The 20734-nt window shown below is 40.4% G+C and overlaps 3 protein-coding genes across 11 annotated transcripts in view; 2 read left to right on the top strand and 1 right to left on the bottom strand.

The window, feature by feature from the left end:
- The window catches only part of LOC145445941 (uncharacterized), a 38545-nt gene extending 17822 nt beyond the window's left edge, over window positions 1-20723 (bottom strand). For 4 of the 8 annotated variants that reach the window (XM_080324098.1, XM_080324102.1, XM_080324099.1 and 1 more), the window contains exons 1-12: window positions 20588-20723; window positions 19807-19883; window positions 19596-19653; window positions 14331-14432; window positions 13243-13281; window positions 12930-13023; window positions 12382-12417; window positions 12041-12082; window positions 11820-11951; window positions 10944-11019; window positions 10786-10886; window positions 8096-8286 (exon numbers count right to left, since the gene is read on the bottom strand). In XM_080324098.1, the coding sequence (XP_080180224.1) occupies window positions 8096-8286; window positions 10786-10886; window positions 10944-11019; window positions 11820-11951; window positions 12041-12082; window positions 12382-12417; window positions 12930-13023; window positions 13243-13281; window positions 14331-14432; window positions 19596-19653; window positions 19807-19883; window positions 20588-20670 (1031 nt within the window). In that variant the 5' untranslated portion in view covers window positions 20671-20723. The other 4 variants (XM_080324100.1, XM_080324105.1, XM_080324103.1 and 1 more) reach the window with 3 other exon arrangements.
- Window positions 1-20734, top strand: part of LOC145445955 (E3 ubiquitin-protein ligase rnf168-like) — a 306333-nt gene that overhangs the window by 189259 nt on the left and 96340 nt on the right. The gene's annotated exons all lie outside the window — the stretch shown is intronic.
- Window positions 1-20734, top strand: part of LOC145445958 (putative gamma-glutamylcyclotransferase CG2811) — a 112368-nt gene that overhangs the window by 885 nt on the left and 90749 nt on the right. The window lies entirely within an intron of this gene.

Genomic DNA, 20734 nt, shown 5'->3' with positions numbered 1-20734 from the left:
GCAGGCGCTGTGTCATACCCAAGGACAGGCCAGAGGTAAAACTTATAATAATACGAAAACACTAAGATCGCCTTGCTATAATCCCTCACTTTATCGCTTAACAAAAACGAACGGCTACGAATCGAGCACTCGACGCTAATAGGATCAGACGCTACCGGTTTTGAGTCAGCGGCATCTCGAGAGCTCTCCGGAACGATTTCGTAAAGTCGAGTGCTAAAGCGAGGAAACCTCGCCCGCCGCGAAGTCCGCAATCCATCAGAAGCGCCAGAATTTATTCGCGAGGAAAATCATGACAAATTATACCATTATGATGGCGCAGATATGCGGATTTCACTCTCTCAAACACTCACACGAGTTAGAAGCTACAGAAGTAGCTTAACGGAATGGCGAATGTGCTGAATTGAATGCGTAATTTAGCGAACGGCGAGAGATATTAATTTCTCATGCCGGCAACGATATATATACCAAACGGGGCGACAATAAAATATTGATAAATGAGCGTACGCGTAATGGAAATTGCCCGTCGGTGTAAGACAGAAGTACCCGATATGGACTACGGCTGTACCATTAACATACCTAAATTTAAACCCGTTTGTAACAAACCAATATCTACACTGCGGAACAAATACTGGATCACACTCGTGGTGAGGTATGCAGCACGTTATGTGGGCAAAACTGAAAATCTCCAAATGCGGTCTAATATTTTCACTTCACTTTCACTTTACACTTAACACTTTGAATAGCATATTCATATTGAAATGAGCCCGAATATATTCGGCTGACATTCGTTAGGGGTAATCGCCAGCAACTAGTTGAGAATTGGTGACTAGTTGCTGACGATTACCCCTGACGAGTGTCGGCCGAAAACATTCGGGTTCATTTCAATATGAATATACTATTCAATTGTATATTGAAGTTCTGTACCTCCAAGCTCTTCACTTTACACTTTATAAACGGATAAATTCCATTCGTAACGACAAGGTACAGCGGCTAAATCAACAGCGATTACTCGCCAATTTTTCTGAAAACACTGCACTGCGTCGCTGACCGGGTACGCCTTTAAAATTTTACAATCGCGAAAACATCACCGGTGCTTGGCTGCGCTAAAAGCATTCTCAGTGTAGTCGACTGTATCATACTCATAAACCACTCCTACTCGAGGCGATAATGAAATGCGCATCGGGAACTTGGCGCTGTCAAAGTCAGAAAACGGCACGCTACGTAATAGTCGGCCGCTGCTTTTTTCGCGGGTTGAGGCCGGCGGAAATTTTTTTTTTCTCTCGAAATCCACCCGCGCCGCATTATAATGCAATCAAAGGCGCCGAAAGTAAAACCAGCCGAGATTAAGCCGATTTAGGGTTTTAAAAATCGGTCAAAAATCAACTCCGCCAACCCCGCACCGCCTGCTGAAGCGAACTGCGAACGGGAGAAAGTTAATTCCTCCAAAAGCTCGTATATAGCTGTATGGCTTCGTGAAAGATAGACGCGATTTATTGTATCCAATATCGCGCGCAGGCCATAAAATCGCGGATTTCGCGTAATGTTAGATATTACGTCTTCACTGTAGTAAAACCACAAGAGAGGCTTGCAGTCTGCCGCCGATGTATTACATGCTAGCTACACACCAAACCGGAGAAACTCATCATATGCTCAATTGCTTATATACTATCATCCGCGACCAATTTGCAAATGGAAGTGGCTGACTTCCGAAATATGTACCATCCCGAGACTATCGATTAATCGTTGATTTCCGCGGCGGTTAAAAAGTTTTATTAATTTTCTCAAATTTCCAATATGCGTCGCGCGCGCTGTCGCTCGCAGATGCGGAGAACAATTTAGTGGCTACTCTAATTGGATTGGACAATATCCGCAAATATAAATCGCTGCGTAAAAAAAGCAGAAAGCGCCTTTAAAACTGATTAAGTGCGACGGCGCCGTCTGAAGCACAAAGAAGGTGCATGTTCCCATATAGACAATACCCCTATAATTTAATTTACGAACAAACTTTTCACAAAGGTAACTCTATTGTGAATGATATCATATAATTTATTTTACTATTTGCGGGACATTCGCTGCAGAGCCCTATTTGTTTGCGCATAAGAGCGCAGCCTAGTAATGAGTTTTGCAAATAAACATCAGTCCTCAAAGGGCCGTCTATTCGTGAATCACTTACGGGCCGCGACTGTACTGTACACAAAATAAATACCCTCCACCGTCTGGCCGCCGATACTTGGTACCGAAACCGAGTCTACCACCAAAAGAACTGTTTGTTATTAGAGTCAACGAGACTTGGTCGGAATTACAACCGATAATCCGCACTGCCAAGCTAAACAATGCTAGCGCTGTAGGACAATATTCACTGATAGCATTGCTCCATCAAACATGATTGGATATCACATCATATTGAACTTTATTTGGTTAAGAATGGCGTCTGCAGCTTTATCATTCTATCCCCAGCGTGTTGCCAAATATGTGTCTCCCAATTCGAGTCCATGCTTCAATTAACAGGACTAATCAATTGTTATCACAAAAAACTAACATATATATATATTTCGGATACGGCGCGCGCTCACAGCGATATATATTAGGGCTCTTCAAAAATGATTTTTTTTCTCAAATCGTACTGGCTACTTGATAAAATTGTTAGGTTACCAAATTTAAGCCTACACACAAAATTTGGTTCAATTCCACCACTTTGCTTCAGGAGAAGAAAGTTTATATTTATTATATAAAAATAAATGATAAAAATTTAGAAAATTTTCTGTCCACCCCATGAAAGTGTTAGGATGTCTATAGAAACGATGCTCACCAAATTTGGTTCAATTCCAACCAGTGGAAGCGGAGTTAATGCCGTCGAAAAATTTGGATTTACGGTGAGCACAACTACAATAAATAAACAAAAAATTAGAAAGAACATTGTTCATCCACAATCGTATCACAGATACGACGTCACCAGCATTCAGATTGAAATGGCTATTACCCCCTCGGCGAGTAGCAGCCGAAGATATTCGGACTCCTTTCAATATGAATACACAATTCAATTATATATGAAGTTCTGTGCCATAAAGAAGCTCTTCGAATTTAGGATTTGGACAAAAGTAGCCGGTGGTTACGTGACAAAATCTAAATGATCGAGATTCAGTGTCGAATTGTATTAAATTCAAACATCTATGAAAAAGATAAAGCTACTATTTCTGTCTGGAATCTGGTGGAGGAGAGTGTTCGACGTGTACAAATTGATAACGGAACCGATGACCTAATTTTGTATTCTACATCATCACTGTGATTACGATAAACAGTACATTAGTAGGCGCGGATGGATAGAAAGTGTGGAAGTCAGGCTAGGATGACACGGGCGCCGATATGGAAGGACTGAGATCCATATCCGATTCTTTTTATTCGAGACACTATCACATTTCAGAACTTTCAAGTCAGGCGATAGACAATGGTCTGAGACTTTAAGGTCAAGTTGCTACGAAAAGACTCCAACTTCATGAGCCGTTTTATCCGTCACGGATTAGGCCTTTGTTATTATTTGATCGGGTGATACCGCAAATCGGGCGCCAAAATACAAGCATTCGGATAAGCAGAGTGGTGAATGAGTAATACTTCGAGTATTGAGTATACTGTACCAGACTGTCAGCAACTGATTTACATCAAGAATCGGCTGCGTAATCCTTATGAATAAATATAGCATTTATTATTTCAACATGCTAGTGCACCTTGCAGTGACGTAATTCCTCGTTACGGCTTCATTGGATTCCACGAAACTTTCTAAACAGGTGTGAAACCCAATAAACTCACGTTCAATACGTGTATTTTCCAGAAAGCTCACGCAAAAATCCTTCACCAAATCATTAGTTATTAGTAGGGCCATTTAAAGTCATTAAAGTCATATTTTTTTCTATGCACCAGTAAGTCGTGAAATCAATTTTAACGCGAAAACCACGTCCCTATGGGGTATATTAAGAAAGTTATAAAGTCATATTTTCCTGGTTAGGTCATATTTGAGTTATAAAGTCATATTGTTGTATACTTTGAATAAAAAGTGCCAATTTAGGCGGTGAAGCAGTAAGAAAGTAGGGCAATTTCTGATTGAACGAAGGCAAGCTGTAAAGTTAGCCTACATCACATTACAGTCACAGACCTATGAGGTCACACATTGCATTATGATTTCACACATGTTTCACACACAACATGTTGTGTATGTTTTACTCGTCAGTTCCATGAGTGACGTTGGTTACATGTAAAAATACACTATTTTCACATAAAGTCATATAAAGTCATATTTTCCATAAAATAAAGTCATATAATTGATTTTTTAAGGTCATATAAAAATGGCCCTAGTTATTAGGAACGTATAGAACACACGTTGGTACTATACTCGACATAAAATGCGTTCAAGTTCGCTACTCCTGTTGTATGTATTCATAATTTTGGTGACTTGATATTTGACTTTAGAGCAAACGCTAATCAGTGTGTGCCTAATCGAGCAAAAACGAATTTCCACAATCCCTCAAATTAAAGATCCGTCTTTTTCCTCATTATACAGTAGGCCAAAAGCAGAAAGCACTTTCCAATCTCATGTTTATGTTCCGCAATATGCCACACGCCGCGCTGTGATTTACGGAGCATTCATCCCGGAACTGATAACTAGAGACAACACGAGTTCATCTTTCATCGCAGCAACACCCTTGCTGAACTGCGTTTGCGTACGTCACAATCCGAAAGATTATTATTACCAGCTTCGGTACGCTACTAAAAACATGTAAACCTTCACCTAACGTATACCCACTACCCAGCAGTCGTAAAACAGATATTGCAGGTGCCTTCACGAGGCGGAAATGCGCGTGAATGGGTAATCTCAGGTGGAAATTATACGACCAGAAGCGATAATCATGACATTCCGTCTTTACGGGAGATTAGCTTGACTAAGGCAAGACTATTGAAAGTGGATGCGTGTTGACAATATGACATGAACCGCAAAATCATATCATTTATATCCGAGAGCGCGTGACTTAATGATAAGTTCCATCTGACAGACCTTGAAGGAGTCCCCAGTCCACAGTGACTACTCCTTACTACTATAATACGTTGAAATATCGTTAAACGTTAAATAACGTTTGAACGTGGGCAAATTACATAAATGTGGGTCACTCGCTAAAGCACAGCACTCATCTTATCAATCAGTAACTGAAACTTGGGACCGACGATAAGGAAGATTATAGTATGTAAAAATACCTCGGGTGTGACTGAACAACGGCACTTTTTGCTGCAGTAACCTCGGATTTGGTTCGTGCGTGCCTATCGGGTTACCGGATAAGGTACCGGCGTTTTTGTGGGTAGGGTAATTCAGATGCCAATACATACAATTTCTTCAATCTTTTATGGAAAAATTACGCCAGGAGTCAGATCAAGAGCCACAGGCATTAACTTGATAATGTGAGCTACATTTATGCTAGTTCACAATGTGCACATCCTGCCCTGTCAATACAAATACTACTTGTTGCATTGCTTTTCGACGCAGTATCTATATCAACGCGAATGCAGAAAAACATATGTAGGTATTAAGTCCTCAATATCACTGACAAGTATAAAATAGAGTCACGCATCATAGAAGTAACATAACCAATGTGACTGTTGATTCCTTTTCGTTTATTAGTTTGCGTACAGGTTCGGTCAATTTCACTGAACTGTGAACTTCCAAGTCGCGCAAGGCATGAAATCGTAAACGGAAACATAGCACTAGCGGTTGAAGCCGAGTGCAGAAATATCTCTTCCGCTCAGCTAATCCTAAATCGGTGACGTAACCCCGTAAATTTGGATTCACCCAACTTCCGCCGGCGAACAATGAACAACGCGATCCGATACATTCCGTGATAATGACAAAGGGTTGAATATTTTGAACACAGGTCATTCTGCAGATAACAATCGAGGTCAATGTTTTTCGTTTGAATACAACCAACAGCTAACGCAAGACAAAAATCAGAATGCAACGAGTATAGCCCGGACAAGCACGCAGCATCCAAAATACATCGTGAGTTGTAACATAACATCAGCAGAATATATTGTGACATCACTATGATACGATGTCATCCACGAACGACTTTTCCGCCTGAGCTGCCCGGGTTGAGACACACGTATCTGAGCGTAGTAGTTCGGCACTCAAAATCCTAGCAAGCTTCTTACGGCGTGGAATGCAAAGTTGCCTTGCATATCGAAGCAACAACCCGGCCTATTTGTGTGGGATTATCACTCGCGCGTGCAAACGTCAGTCGGGGGTTCATGATAAATCATCCTTTGTTTTTATTAAGGGGCAGACACGATTACGACCTAGTTCAACGCCGCGGCAGCAGTTCAGGCTAAATTAAGGGCTTGCATCATGGCGAATTATCGCAGATAGTTTGCCTGCCGGCGGCATGCTTAGTGACCAGGTATGCACGATTTTGATCAAAGAACAAGTGCAAAATGTTATCATTCGGCTATCAACATAAGCGTGCGATTCTCCACGCTGATCAAAAGGCCGACTCGCTTCACCGTATCCATACAAAATACAAACACAACACTCTCCCCTGTCATAAAGCATAACGCATTCACGTCGCGTAAACCTGACAATGGAACAGAATTTGGATGAAATATTTTATTATCGAAATTGCAGTGAAAGCCGAAAACCAAATCAATTATTCGTCTATTAGTCTATTCTTTCGTATAATGTACCATTCCATATCCTGTGCAGACTCGAATTCGTGCGACGGGCGCGTTCAAACTTCATATTTCACGAATTTCAATGCTGAAATCCAATTTCTTCCAAATAATTCATGCTCCTCAAAGGAATATATAAGCCCTTCACCGTTCCTATTCCAGTTCTTTCCTCGACAATTTAAAAGCGACACGTGACGCTCGGGTATCTTACATTCAGACCGATTTCATCCATTTACCGAAAGAAGTACATTCGTTTTTCCAACTGCGAAGGGTTCGATGAGTACAGGTATAGTGAATGTGGTGTGGGGCTTAGTGCCTTACAAATGGTTTAAGAACCATTGGCAAAGAGTAAAGGAAGTTCATCCCTAATTTTCCCGCCAAGAAAGCAATCAAACTTTCAATGGACATCTTTCACGACAATACTCCGTTACTGAAGGCTTCCTATATTCACGGCCGGACGTTCTGTACAACCGCCGCGGTACGCACAGGCATCGCGAATTTCCTGGCATTTAAGAATCGCGAATGCGCCCGAGTCGAAAAGATGACTCACAAAGCCCTCGTAAAATCTGGCGACGAAAGACAATGTTCAGGTTCACCGACGAAAGGCGTACACGAGAAAGGTCCTGGATGCCTAACGTCGTAAAAGCGTGAAAAATCTATGTTTACGAAACAGACGGATCAGTCACGATACGGCGCGGGGGTACAACACGCGCGTTTTGCATCGCGAACCGGAACAATCTTACACCACAACAGGCGCAAATAAATGAATAATAAGAACGCAACAGTGCGAAAACGCGAACTGCCGTTGCCAGTCATAATCGGCACTAGAAAATAAGGACTCAGTCGTGGAATATATCGCCAATGAACAGAGATTATGACCGAATTCGGTATGAATTTGAATCTCGAATCATAGGATTCAATGCATTATATATTTAAATACATTATAATCTGTTTGCTTTGCTTTAAAATCGTGTTTTAACGGTTTTGTTCTTTTATCAACAGCTCATTACGTGCTCCAGTATTTTAGAATACTAGATGTGTAATGTAAAGGGTTCTCCGGGTTAGTAAAAAGAGACGCTGTCTTATACAGACAGGGACACTGTCACACTGACAGTAACGAAAATCGTGATTACGGATGCTTGAATTTCCGTCGTTATGACATACCTAATCTTCACAGCGAACCTTTTACGAAATATCACGCCATCCTTACTTAACTCCACTCAACAAGGCATATAAACGGCTATCATTAGCTAAGAAAACCGCAAATCCCATAAAGAGCGGGATTTCGTCAAAACGTCCTATCTTTAAATCGAAGGTACACATAAGTCGCATTCAGACGGCATTATTCAGTTGAATCTATTCGAAAGCCTCTAACGCTTTGACTAATTCATACCTAAGTTCTGAGTCGGCTTCTTCCTCGGCTTTCTTGGATCCAGTCGAGCTGTCTTCCTTTTTCGGGACTCCAGACTTGTCCACGGTCGGCGGCGACGGATGGCATGATTTTTGCAAGGCAGTGACCCACGAGGCCATATCTTTGTAGGAGTCGGCGCTCAGGTAATACGTCCTCATGCCCTCGTGCTCCACCTATAGCGCGACGACAGGTTATGGGCGAGTTATGGCGTTAACAAGCGACCGCGCTGGGTTGGACATCTTCGGCAAACGGAGTGACTCGATCAAGGACAGTAATCCTATCTAATCTACCGATATTTAAACATCAAGCCGACCGCAATTACTTGCGTAATAGTAATGAAATATATTCACACCATGACACAACCCCAAAGGGCATAAACACAGGTAAATGTGTTTTGGATAGGTCAAAGGTATCACAAAATTCACTTTTCAATCGTCTCGTGACCAGAATATCACCGAAACTCGCATTAGCAGACAATTTTTCAGTACCAGTGAGATCTTTTCATTAACAACTTTCGAGACCACAATGTCGACAAAAATCGTGTATTTCGCCAATTTCCACTGCAGAGTATAGTGTGCAAGTCAGGTAAAGTACTTTCCAGCGCAAAATTTGCTCTCACGTCCATTCTAATGGGTGATACGAGTCAAACACACCAATTCTTATGGAGATATATACCAGGGGCCGAGTGGATTCCGCATTCGTGTACCACCCCCAGAAGGGAGTAAATAGATGGTACACACCCCTGGGATATATCTCACAAGTATTGGTGTAAGTATTTTCACCCATTGGAAAGTGTGTGGAATCAATATTTTGTACCAGAAATTGCCGACGGCCTGATTTGCGTCCTACGGTATGGTGGAATTCTGGGAATACACCTATTTTTCACCCATGCATTTCCACTTTACGGTGTACGAGATTACGGACTTTCTGGATTGTGAAATAATATCAATAACAACCGGCAGTACATAATATGAAAGCGAGAACGTGGTAAAATGTAGCTGCCAAGTTATCGCCAGCAAACGTGGAACCAGGCAATGATGACGGTTGGAGCAACTGAAACGTGTACGAGTGCAATCCATTCAAACGCAAATAAACTCAAAGCCAACATGCAACGTAACAGGCGTATCTCGCAATCAAGGACGAGGCGATATATCATAGCTAATCAATTTGTGACGACGGCGAGATCGTAGGTCAAGTACGGCAATGCGTCGATCGTTTACATCTAGATTGTTAGCAACGGATTTGTGGCGTGCGCCGTAACGAGTGGGCGCACGCGTTAACGATACTTCAGCGAAAAAGCTAGCTACTTGAATTAAATTGTCAGCCTGACGGCTGGCGATCGCACTATGCGTGGCTATACTCAGCCGTGGTCAGTAATGAAGTATTTGTTGGGGTGCTCAAGTACGTTTTGCACACATGCACTCCTTGCTCAAGTGGGCACGTTACTGCCTCTACTTCTACTTGAACAGCTTTCACGAAAACTATACTCACTTTTTACATTTTGGGATTTCAAAAGAAAAAATTGGTTTTGCGTCACTTCTATGAGTGAAATTTTTATGAGAATAGCGGGAAATAGTCACTGTATTATGGTAACTGAATGTATTTTCGAAGATGCTACCAATAATTGTGGTGTAATTAGTCGTTTTGCGATAGTCGCCAAGCCAAGGCACATCTTACAATTGCGAAACTAGCCACCTCCAATTAACTGTAAAAGTGTGTGGGGTGTTTGAGGCTATTGAAATTTCTATACCCGTCATAATATCGTCCGATACGTGTTAATCTTGTGGTTTCGAGAGCCACAGACCAGCAAGACGAGCACACCGTACTCAATAACTCTCGTCAGTGAAAATGACCAAACCCTAATCACAAAATTATAATACCTAATCACATATAATTACAGCGTCTGAAAATCTCCCGGACAAGATAATATCCTGTAAAGCAAGTTTCATTGAATGCGTGCGACGTTTCGAAAAATATACCAAACCAGGCAGGCAGGCAACTTCTGTGATAGCATGATGAAGTAAAATTTAACATATCCAATTCCAAACATTATGACGGAAACTCGGATGACTGCCAGCCGTGCAACAAAACACGAGAAACTTACTACCGCCCACTAGAGGCCTCCACCATATTACATCCGTATCCCGTTGGAAGCTGCTACAGAGTAATGAGAAATACAATACAAAAAGAACTGAACACTTGAGCAACAAGATAAGATACATGACAGAGTTGTGAGTCGACTAGCCAATACATATATCTTCACATCAAAAGTAACATTTTATCGATACAAATATAGTTTCAATGCTGCATTTCTACCGTTGGAGCCTCGAAGTCTTGGCTAGCCGTAGTTTAGCATCGAAAAACATAATGCACAAGGCTTCTTATATTCATGAAACAACATTTCTCTTGAGTGACGACCGAGCCTCACAATGGCCACATAGTGATACGAAATAGTCATTTTTCGGAAATGCTGGCATCATTTTCCTTGTGGTTAGCAAAGAGATCCATACTTGAACCTTTCAAGTCATTATTACGGTCATGACGCCACAGCAGGTGGTTCTCGAATACACGTCTCGACGATTAATACTCAACTGGAATTGAACCACTGAAATTTTACCCAGCCGTATTACTAACAGGCTAGGTCAATAGTACGTCGTTCAAAGTCTTAGTACCTTGAATGCGTATTTCCTGTGAATTTTTTCTTCGGCAGTTAACGTGCTCACAGTGTAGCTGGGAAGGATGATGCTTCCCGATATTCCTTCTTCCTTGGAATCTGCAACGAGACGTCGACAAATGACAATGCAGGCCAATCTACCATGAATTAACAAACCTTTGTAATAGTAAAGACAGAAGTCAGCTAGGACGAACCATTTCTTCCTCCATCTTTTCACTGTTCCTGTGCTATCCTGTTTGAAAACATGAGTGTTTATTACAGCGGGGTATCATAGTATTTGTTCTATAGCAGACAAAACAGCACTCATAATGGCATTGACTGACTGTATAATACCATTTGGATAACTACAATGCGTAAATATATGCAGCCAGATGTATAAGAACTAAATTGATCTATTTTTTTGGATCTCCGACGAAATTTTGTAACAAACTTCTACAGGCACAAACATTATTTTTCCGCTACACAAATATCGTCGTATGAGGTCAACGCCGTCTATATAACCTTCAAGCAGCCTTTCAGATAATAAACACAGCTCAGGTTAAATTATACTCCCATGCTATTTCAAATGGAGGACATTCTGTGGGCAGCATTCTCATGAATTTACAAAAATAAGCACAGTGACTCATATCATTTTAGTAATTTAGAAACGGCATAACACAAAGTTTGACTAGCCAGGAATGGTTCAGCCTACAAGCAGCTGCCCATACGCCTCAATAAATTCAAATGAAAATTCACAAACCGAAATTTTGATGGCCAGAAATTGACACGAAATCTGAAAATTTGAGATGAACTTACTTGACGGGAGACACTTTCAAAATTTGCATAACTTGACTCGTGACTAGACTTGAAATGACAAAATTTGAGTCTCAATCCAAACCATCGGTTTTGTATATAAATTATGCGGCTGAAATACTGCAATGAATGGTCAACCCAGCCCAATATACTTGACACGCCCTTCGATAGCCTATCAAAGAATTCAATCTCGTCCACAATGAGGATTAAATTATTCGACTCAGCATACAGATATCTCACTTGCTTGTACAGCCATCCCGATTTTACGATCTCCTTATTTGGATCCCGCCACGTCACTGTCATCTTCGATCGAAAACTCATCGAGCTCGTGTTTGAACGGACGCTTGTAGCCGAAGTAGGTCGCGTCTTTTTCTTAGAACAAATATTCAACAGCATTCTTCGCCGGTAATTTCTTAAGAACACAGTGCGACAGAAATCAAACAAAATTCTTGCTACCATACCTCTGGCCTTCCTCGTTTTTCCTTCATTTTTCGCGCGGGTCTCTGTAAACAAAACATATTTGGGACATTCGCTCATCACAGACGAAACTGTAATCCACAATCGATAGTATTATCTGATATGTAAAGATAATAATCACTGCAAACACACTGGAATCTGGAGGAAGGAGTCTGCAGGAATAGATGCTGTCTCGTAAAAGAATCGATTAATTCAGAAAAGATTTGAAATTTATTTGCTTGCTGTCAAGGTAAGTTGCAGTTGGCTGATTCGAAATTCAGATTGATCACTTTTTGCGTTGATGAAAGTGAAACAGTACGTCAGTATATAGCAAATGTATACTTACAGTTCTTATATCTTCTGGGTCATCCCTTGATTTGCTCTGATTTGATAAAAAATAACATTATAAATATAAAGGACTGAATTTTTTTATCAGCTATGTCTGGCTTGACCTCGAAGACATGACTGTAAATATAATTCAGATAAACCATGTGAAATGATTCATGCAGCAAAATAAGAATAACTATATAGTGACCTCCACTGAAGAGTGTTAAAACCATCTCAGTTGAGCCTGCTATGGACCAGAAGTATATCCGAAAGACAAAGTGACACAATAAATACTCTTTGACTCATTATGCCAAGATCAAAGATTTTTTATAGCACACGGTCATGATAACAGATGAGTATATCATGACCAGGAGAGCAATAATCTCGATGTGAGAAAAAGATTGGGAGCAAGGCATTACCACATATTAGCATATCTGAAAATCGGTTCAAAATTTAGAATATAAAAATCTGACGCCAAGTACCAATATAGGAAACGACTTGAAAATGAACGTATTCATTCCGATTAAAAAATTCCACTTCAAATGAAAGATCACAGTAGCGACTTACACTGCTTCTTCTGAAGATATTGATGCCAGATCTCTCCAAAAACGACGAGTTTCTGCGTTTCTTCTTTTCTTGTTTCAAAGTATCGTTGTCTATGCTGGATCAAGAAAAGCAACCGTAAGTATAGTAAACACCAGAATGAATTACATCTAAATAAATCCACAAAGCCATGCACAAAAAATTATTGCACCAAGCCAGCGAGATCTTACATCGAGTGCATGTGCCACACGTTACTCATGGTAATTATCGAAAAGTGATTGGTCAATTGAGGGTCAATTTGACGAGCAAATTATCGGTGTCATGGTGAGAAACAAACCTTTTTTCATCATCGCTACTGTCATGAAGAACCTCGACGCTAAATCAAAGAACAAGTCTTTCAGCAACAGACAACCCACAAGATAATAACCCTAGTAGTGAAGAGCCCCAGACAAACTAGTAGTGGTAAGATTTCAAGTCAGATTCACTCTGTGTTGAGACGACACGAGTCAATTTTTCAGATCACTCGACTCGAGTCGCTTTGCAAAAATGGCTTGACTTGACTCGGCATTTCAAAAATGTGGATTGACTCGTGACTCGACGGAAAATGTTTGAGTCAATCTCAAGTCATCAAGTAATGGATGTGTATGTGGAATGTGTATTGCATCATATCAATTTGTTCTAACTTTCTGAGGTTTTATATACTATCATCTATTTCGCTGACAGTAACCGATGTAGTTTAGCAATTCAACATATATTTGAACCAAACAAAGCCCCATTTTAGGCATAATCTACTCAATATTCGCTACTTTTTACAAAATAAATAGTGGCACAATCAGTACTTCAACCATTTTGCAAAATGCAGTGACTTGACTAGCCACCAAAATTCGAGTGACTTGACTTGACTCGAGTCAAAATATGAAATGGCTCGATATGACTTGTGAATTGATCCCAACACTGGATTCACTCCATTTGTCAATGAGCACCAAGGGAGATGTACCGATACATAGTGATGTTCATATTGGAATTTCAAAATGTAATACGAGATCAGGTGTGAAATTTTCATAACAACTGAAGCACAATAGTTCAAGTAACATGACATGGAAATCTGGGCCGAATAGTGTGAAAAAATTCATAGGAACAAATGGCACTAAATCGTATTGGTGTGATCAGGGAACAACAAGACTATTACCAGGTTTAGGAGCATGCTGTGGACGATGTGGAAAGTTTATTTAGTTAACAGGCTTAGTCAGGTATAAGCTCGACTTTCCATGCCAGGATGGTGCCTAATGTTACACCTACTGAAAAGTAGGTTCCACTTGAGTTACACGCAAAAAAACAATTGAAACTTAGTTGTTTAATATCCAATCTGATATTCTTAAAATGCAAGCTAAAATATTGGCAAACAGCCGTCATGTTCACACTTACTTTTGATATAAGCGTGCATCTCTATTTTTCGATTTCTTTCGATCTTTTCGGTTTTCTTCTGTTCTCTCAGGAAGAGTGAAAGTGGTAGATCGTTTGCTGTGGCTGAAAATTTATTTATTTCAATGCAGTGTAATAGGTTATCATTCATTCACGAAAGTGCAATGTTGCAGATGACAGTAGTCTACCTAAATATCATATTGAATTTATCAAGTCAAACTCACCTGATAACCTCTTCCTCTCAAATATCAATAAACACTGAAAGTCTGACACCTAAATGTCCTTACAAAGAGCCACTTAACATATCACGGCTTTTAGATATCTCACAGAGCTAGAGAATGGCCATCAAATAGAAAGATTGGAAATAGATCAAGATACAGCCGCACCCACAAAATTCATAATAAAATACAGTAAATATTTACTAAAGTAAGAATAAGTACACATCTTAAATAGTGTGCTTATTCTATTTGACTTCAATTCTGCAATTGATCAAGAATGCTGCAGCCAATTTAACAAAGTGAATGTATAATATTTAATTAATTCAAGTCTGAACAAGTGCGTTTCATGTGGAGGGTGGGTGCTGTCCGAATGACCTGTCAGCGCACAATGTCCGGTTCATTGTCCATGCATGCGGACAGAAATAGCATATATTCAGAATATAGATACCGGTCATTACTGACAATATAAGTACTGTGGGTGTGGCTATCATACATATCCAAAATTTCATAGTAGACAACTTTCAATGTTTTAGCAATGACAAATATTTAATGTATGGCACCAAGTCAGGTCAATGCTCAATGAGGTGTAAAGGGGCATGTTGGTAACTAAAAACAGATGTACCAATCAGTAACAAGTCAAAACTACTTATTGTTGAACATTGTCCGTTAAATTTCAAAACAATCCGCTCAATGGAATGAGCCATGTTTCCAAGCTAGGCAGCTTACATTGTTTTTTTGTGCGTGGAGAAATACACACAATAAGCCACTTGAATCAATCTGCATTGAAGTGGCAAAGATTGGGACACTCAAAGAACGGCTTTGCCTTCGAGATACCAACGTAACTCAACATATCATGAAATTAATACCGCTGATAGTAAGCGATACTTCACAAACACGAAAAGATTTAGAAATGACAAACAATTTTAATTAACCTTACCAAATCAGACTCAGTTAATAACAGAATTGCAAATAGGATTTATTTGCCACCCATCTATATACTCACTGATATCATGAAGCAATGGCGAATTTTACAAGTACTTCCAGTATTGATAAATCCACACAGATGAACCAACTCATGAAACCAACTCTATCAAACAATTAATTTTAATTCTTAGTATGAGGAGAATTCACTCGTAGACCATAACTAAAAAAAATGATAATAACTGATAATAATTAAAGTGCATTATGCTGCAGCACGATTATCCAATCATTATCGAAGATTTCAATTGAAAATGAACAAGATAAATGGATTGCACACAGGTAAGCTCACATCTTAAACACGCACACTAGCTAACCCCATCGAAAGTAAGAAAAAAGTTACAAATCAACAATCAACATCCTTGCAAGACTCCCCAGTCTCACCAATCCTCCATTACGCTCCTAATTTAACTAACCATGGCTGAGAAAATTCCAATGGAAAGGCAATGATAAAATACGCGACATCTTTCCACAGCGTGATTGTGGTGAATGTCACTGTGAGTTCAGGGACGACATATCTTTCGTAGTTGAATTATAAATACGTGATACTTGATGAGCAAAACCACATTGGGTAACGATTTCATCGCGTCGTATACTAATGGTAGTTTTGTGAACACAACAACGGCGCGATCGCTCATTGTTTATAGCTGCCAGACACACGTCAAAACACTCGGAAAACGAGTTAACACCACTCAAGTCTCTTTCGAAAGCCTCGTCGATTCCGATACTAGCCTAAAACCGCCCCGTTACCACGCGAATTTGTGGGTAATCAAATCACAGATTTGTTATTACGTCGCGCGTGAGTTACAGCTGACTGAACGCACGATAATATCAAAATACCGCGACGCTAACGTTCGTGTCTGACTGAATATGAAACGGTCAGCCTTGAATCATTTACGACCAGTGTTTTATTAGCCAAAGGCGATAAAATCACTTACAATATAGCATTATATAGCTTTATAGCATCACGTAGTGATTCAAGCGCGCATTGTATCAGCTGTGATACGCCAATTCCAAGCCTAGGCAGACAATGTCTACCAAGTTCGGTTCAAGATTCTATATAAACCTAACTGCACCGCTCAGGCTCACAACAAAACAGATTTAACCTTGTAGGCGAATTCGTGCTGAAGTTTACGGTCAACGCTAACGACCCTCGTCATACCGAGATTACTCCCAAACGAACAAATAAAATGCCGAACATTCCAAATCTAATTCAAGAGCATGAGCTAGGCGACTTTACTACTGACTAAAATTGACTAGCTCGAGCGTGAGGTATGTAGCCTTGGGGTGAATTGGCAGATAGCGCAAGTTATGAATCAGTCTGATTTGTAACGAAAATCGAGTTCTGGGTGGAAGCGACTTCTCGGGTACCTGGCCATTATGTTTGCGATGACACAGTGGGATTTGAGGGAAACATCATTGAAGAAAGTCCAGAAATTCACATAGCTTCCACCATCGACTGGCCAACGCTACGAACGATATAAGCTTGTAATATCGATGCCCGTGACCTATGGCATATATTAACACATTGAGACTGTTCGAATGATATATTTGGATAACGTAAGCAGTTTAGCTCTTGAGCATACTGAATAACATGCTGCCGATTCGGGCCATTGGGATGGAAACAAATTATTTGCGCAAGTCGGGCGTTCCTGAACAAACGCATCATCGAGAAATGGTATGGATTTACAATGAGCGACTCATCTACAACCGCTGTTCTGCGATATTGGATTCGCCAACGCACATTTGATCTGAAGATGATATGCGATTGTGCGTTCTTACATCACTTGGAATGATCGAATTGGTTATCGCGTTTTAAAGTACTTGTAAACCTGCCATTAAAAATTGACAATTGCATTACGACATCGTTGTGACTTCATACACACAGATGCGTCACTGAGTTAAATATCCATTGATTTGTGCTGCTAGATCGCCTCGGTATGTTCAGAATTGCAAATAGTACGGATGGATAGGTTCAAAAACAACAATTGCGCGAGTCATAACAATGCGGCAATTTCAACATCGGACTGATCAAATTGCCAACTCTAGACTGACATCAGACGACGAGAGAACGATGCAAAGTGCAAGGAAAAGCGAACGCAATGCGCATTTTGCCGATTCGAAAATCACGGATCAAACGGAAAGATTTATGTAGGTTGGCGGAAGCATTCGATCCCATAAACAGGTCGTCTGAAATCGAGTCGGCATTTGACAACACGTAAGTAAACTTACCACAAAGTTTTATCATCAACCAGCTTTGAGCTCACACGGAACTTTAAGCACCGGAGTTGTTATAATAAAAATTGAATGAGCTACTGATGCTAACGCGAATCAACAACACTTAAAAAATCCAACATCACAGTAGTGCCTTAGCGGTACCAGAAGGGCGAACACCATACGGCGAGCGACTGGATTCCGTGCGACACCCGGACAGTTTTCGGTAATGGCAGAAACGAAATGGCAATTTAGTGTGAAAGCACTGACAAAGTTAATGCATCGCAGAATATGTCCAAGTATGTCTGCCGAAGAAGGATGACCATTCCAATGGCCATGTACTTGTTCCGTCTTGACATAGATTCTCGGAAGTTTCATATTTTCAATTACGAGTGTGACATTTTAGATAACTAAGAAACTAACCTACCAATACCTACGTTAGTAATCTATAGTCAAACAGGGACCAAGGAGCCTTCGAAAATAGGTCACTGATTCTTGATTGTGACGTTAGAATTGCTCCTCCCGTTGATAAATAAAACAGCGTGAGAAAGACAACCGAATGTGTATTTCGAATATTTCACAACGGTGGTATTGCTGAGGTCATGGGTACATCTAAAATTCTCCAAGAGCTTTGTCGTGTCTTAATACGCTATTTTCGTATGACTTACGCTGACTGTAAGGGTTTAAAGAGTTCCCCGCCCTTGACATAAGCAATGGCATGTCAGCTATTCCGTACATTTAACAAATTTGAATTCATGGGGCTTCCTTAGTTTCGCCATTACGACTTGAAAAGAGATCACGGCACTGTGTACCGACACTGTGTAGAGGGTGGAGCACCCTCAAAATAACAGCGGTGACAGTCACGAGAATTGAATAAAAACAATCAGCGTCACACAGTTACACGATCAAACGAACCCTATATTGAACCAAAGGAAGTTGGCTGTTAAAACCCAATTGGCGCATAAAGCATAAATTAACAGCGCGTCGACACTCCACAGTACTGAATTACAATTGTGGTTATGTAACCGCGCGTACCATATTGCCAAGTGACATTGAAAGGTTGAATACGGCCGACGAACACAGTAACTTATAATACCCGTCAAGCGCGATACGACACATGTCCCACACCGCGTTTAAATTATAATGTACGGGACGTCGCTGTCGTACCACACAATAAAGTGGCCTTTTCGATATCACATTCCTAGGAATAATCCCCCAGCGCAAGGCGTAGGACGCTACTCAACAATAGCAGTTTGTATCAAAAAAACTGCTTACAAAGGAATTAAAGTTTGAATTGCGGCGGGCAGTCCGGAATCGGCAAACAAATCCACCTACTACAGTGTGCGAATAACAAACAAGACGTGAGCTAACCTTTTCCGACAGGCAGAGGGTAAAACGTCTACAAATCTCTGGTGTATTCAGAAATTACGAACAGAATACCGGTAATCAGCAAGATCAAAACACTTTGGCTAATGACTGCGAGCGCAAGCGCTACGTGAAAAGAAAAAAAACTAAATGAGACTCCTGAACCGACTTTCGGTTTTGAAACATTGTGGCGTCACCAAGTTGACGATATTACAATTTATTCGCGAGACGGCCATTCCACTCAGATTTTTAAACAGTCGGGGTTGTGAGTTGTGACACAATTAATGGTTATAACAAAATCAACGGTACCACGGGTATAGCGGTGAACGGGTGGTGATATTATTCGCTGTGTAGACCAATATACGAGTTGTAAGGATACCGTATAGATTTCCCCTAGAATGACGTCTTTTGTAGATTAGAGAATGGAGATTTTCTATGAATTATACGACTTAAATATAATGCAAAAACGGGACTAAAAACAGCAAAAACATACTTGACATAGTATGGTGAACCGGCGTCAGTAAATCCTTCTTCCCATCCTTTAGGAAGGTCTGAATAGAAATACATTTGGACTTGTTAGGCCATAATGAATGAAAACAGCCGGTTGTAGTCTGGATGGAAGCAGCAAAAATAAGAATAAATAGACCATAATGCATTCGACTAAGTATCTTTAGAACAATTTTAAAAATTTTACAGTAGGCTACCTTGCCGATGTCTATAACCACTGCGTACTGCTTCTCCAGTGTCAGGATGGAGCCATGTGGTCTTCTTTTCCTCATCACTGAAATAGATTAAGAGGATTTAAGTCATTCATGGTAAAACTTGCTTCAAGCCATGGGGATGATGGCCCAGGTTCAGCAACAAAAAATTAAAAAGATTAGGGCCAAAATATTTCGATGCTGTATATAACCGAAGTGAAAACTTCAATGCGACATCACAATCTCAATGACAATTTAACGTTAAAGAAAAGGGAAGGGTAACCTTCATCTTTTCTACATCATGGTTACGCCTCCATCGTACACAGTTGCAGAAAAATTAACATATTTCATTTCCAATAGCATTACATGGAAACTATGACCATAGGGTGATAGGGTGATAGGGTGATAGTCAATCATTACATTACAGAAATTATTTTTGTAATTACTTGTAAAAATACCATTGAAATGACAGCAAATTTCGGTAATTATGAGGGCGGCTCAAATGGCTTGTTGTAAAGGCATAGACAGCATACAGGTTTGTTATAAATACCGGAATACCGTCTCAACTCACAGACAGAGGTATATCTACAAAGCATTCAGCTATCACCATACTCTATTTACATTACTGACTGGCCACACTCAATTTATTCAATTGTTCCTCCAGTGAGTAAATAAGAGAATATTATGTCAAGAGCAGGGGTTTGTTATTTCAACATTAGCTGGTATAATGAGTGATATGCCATACACAGAATCCCCACGAATACGAAAGACAAGGAAACCATCGTACTTGATGAAGAAAATCCTGCCATCGTTTGTGACTCCGAAAGTCCAAGGCTCAGGCAGAGCTTCTTTCAGGAGATCTTCAGTCATACTTGAATGTCCGAATGGAGTCTTATGCAAACACTTTAGGCCTAATGAATTCCTCCGCTTCTAA

Source organism: Botryllus schlosseri, chromosome 9, assembly GCF_051294905.1.
Source record: "Botryllus schlosseri isolate E-star chromosome 9, Bs_hap1, whole genome shotgun sequence".
In the NCBI taxonomy this organism is placed as follows: domain Eukaryota; kingdom Metazoa; phylum Chordata; class Ascidiacea; order Stolidobranchia; family Styelidae; genus Botryllus; species Botryllus schlosseri.
Note: the sequence above shows the minus strand (reverse complement) of the source record. Positions and strands in the feature narration are given on the sequence as shown.